Raw genomic sequence first — 1,279 nt, forward strand, 5'->3', positions numbered from 1 at the left:
CAGCCCTGCCAACCCCCCTCCCCACCATCATCATCATCATCATCATCATCACCCACCGCCACCCATCGCTGCCGCCCCGTCTGCACCAGCACCCCCACCCATCTGCACCAGCACCACCGCTGTAACCACCACCTTCATCACCACCACCTTCATCACCACCATCCTCAGCACCACCATCATCACCACCATCATCACCACCATTATCACCACCCTCATCACCACCATCCTCATCACCATCATCACCCTCACCACCATCCTCATCACCATCACCACCCTCATCATCATCCTCATCACCATCACCACCATCACCACCATCCTCATCACCATCATCACCCTCACCACCATCCTCATCACCATCACCACCCTCATCATCATCCTCATCACCATCACCACCATCACCACCATCCTCATCACCATCACCACCCTCATCATCATCCTCATCACCATCACCACCATCACCACCATCCTCATCACCATCACCACCCTCATCATCATCCTCATCACCATCACCACCATCACCACCATCCTCATCACCATCACCACCCTCATCATCATCCTCATCACCATCACCACCATCACCACCATCCTCATCACCATCACCACCCTCATCACCACCATTATCACCATCACCATCCTCATCACCACCACCATCTTCATCACCTCTCCCAGCTCCAACACAACCACCACCATCACTCTCATCACCCTCAGCACAACCACCATCCTCCTCCTCACCCTCCTCCTCACCACCACCATCCTCCTCCTCACCCTCCTCACCACCACCATCCTCCTCCTCACCCTCCCCACCACCACCATCTTCCTCCTCAACCTCCTCAACACCACCACCACCCTCCTCCTGGCAGAGAAGGAAAGCAGCTTTTCTTCCCTTTTGTTCATCAGAGACGCATCCAGACCCCTCCCAGACCCCCCCCCCCCCCCCCCCCCACCACCACCCCCCCCCTCCCCCTCCTCCCCACCACCACCATCCTCCTCCTCACCACCACCACCCTCAGCTCCACCACCAACCACCCCAACACAAACACCCCCCAGCAGCCACGACCCCCACATCTCTCTGCCCTCTCCATCCCTTGCCGGGGGGGGTTCAGGAGAACCCCCCACCCTGTGCCAGGGCCGTGCTCTGCAGACCCCAGACCCAAATCCCTTTTATTTCTGGAGTTCTCTCCTGTTTTTACCCTTTTCTTTCCCACAGCATCAAAACCAACAACCTCCTTTTTCCTCAAACAAAACCATTTCTTGGGGTTGGAATTTTTTTTGCCCCTTC

General features: G+C 56.6%; 2 protein-coding genes across 2 annotated transcripts; both read left to right on the forward strand.

Moving 5' to 3' along the window:
* Window positions 1-530: 530 nt before the first annotated feature.
* On the forward strand, window positions 531-737 carry LOC104391831 (vegetative cell wall protein gp1-like; the record flags this gene model as incomplete). The annotated part of the gene is made up of 1 exon (XM_010001179.1): window positions 531-737. A coding segment is annotated over one exon (207 nt), but the record flags the coding sequence as incomplete, so codon positions are not given.
* Window positions 738-943: 206 nt separating this feature from the next.
* Window positions 944-1,009, forward strand: LOC104391841 (chitin-binding lectin 1-like; the record flags this gene model as incomplete). Its single annotated transcript, XM_010001190.1, has 1 exon — window positions 944-1,009. A coding segment is annotated over one exon (66 nt), but the record flags the coding sequence as incomplete, so codon positions are not given.
* Window positions 1,010-1,279: the final 270 nt, after the last annotated feature.

Source organism: Chaetura pelagica, unplaced genomic scaffold (assembly GCF_000747805.2).
Source record: "Chaetura pelagica isolate M959 unplaced genomic scaffold, ChaPel_1.0 scaffold781, whole genome shotgun sequence".
NCBI classification, from domain to species: Eukaryota; Metazoa; Chordata; class Aves; order Apodiformes; family Apodidae; genus Chaetura; species Chaetura pelagica.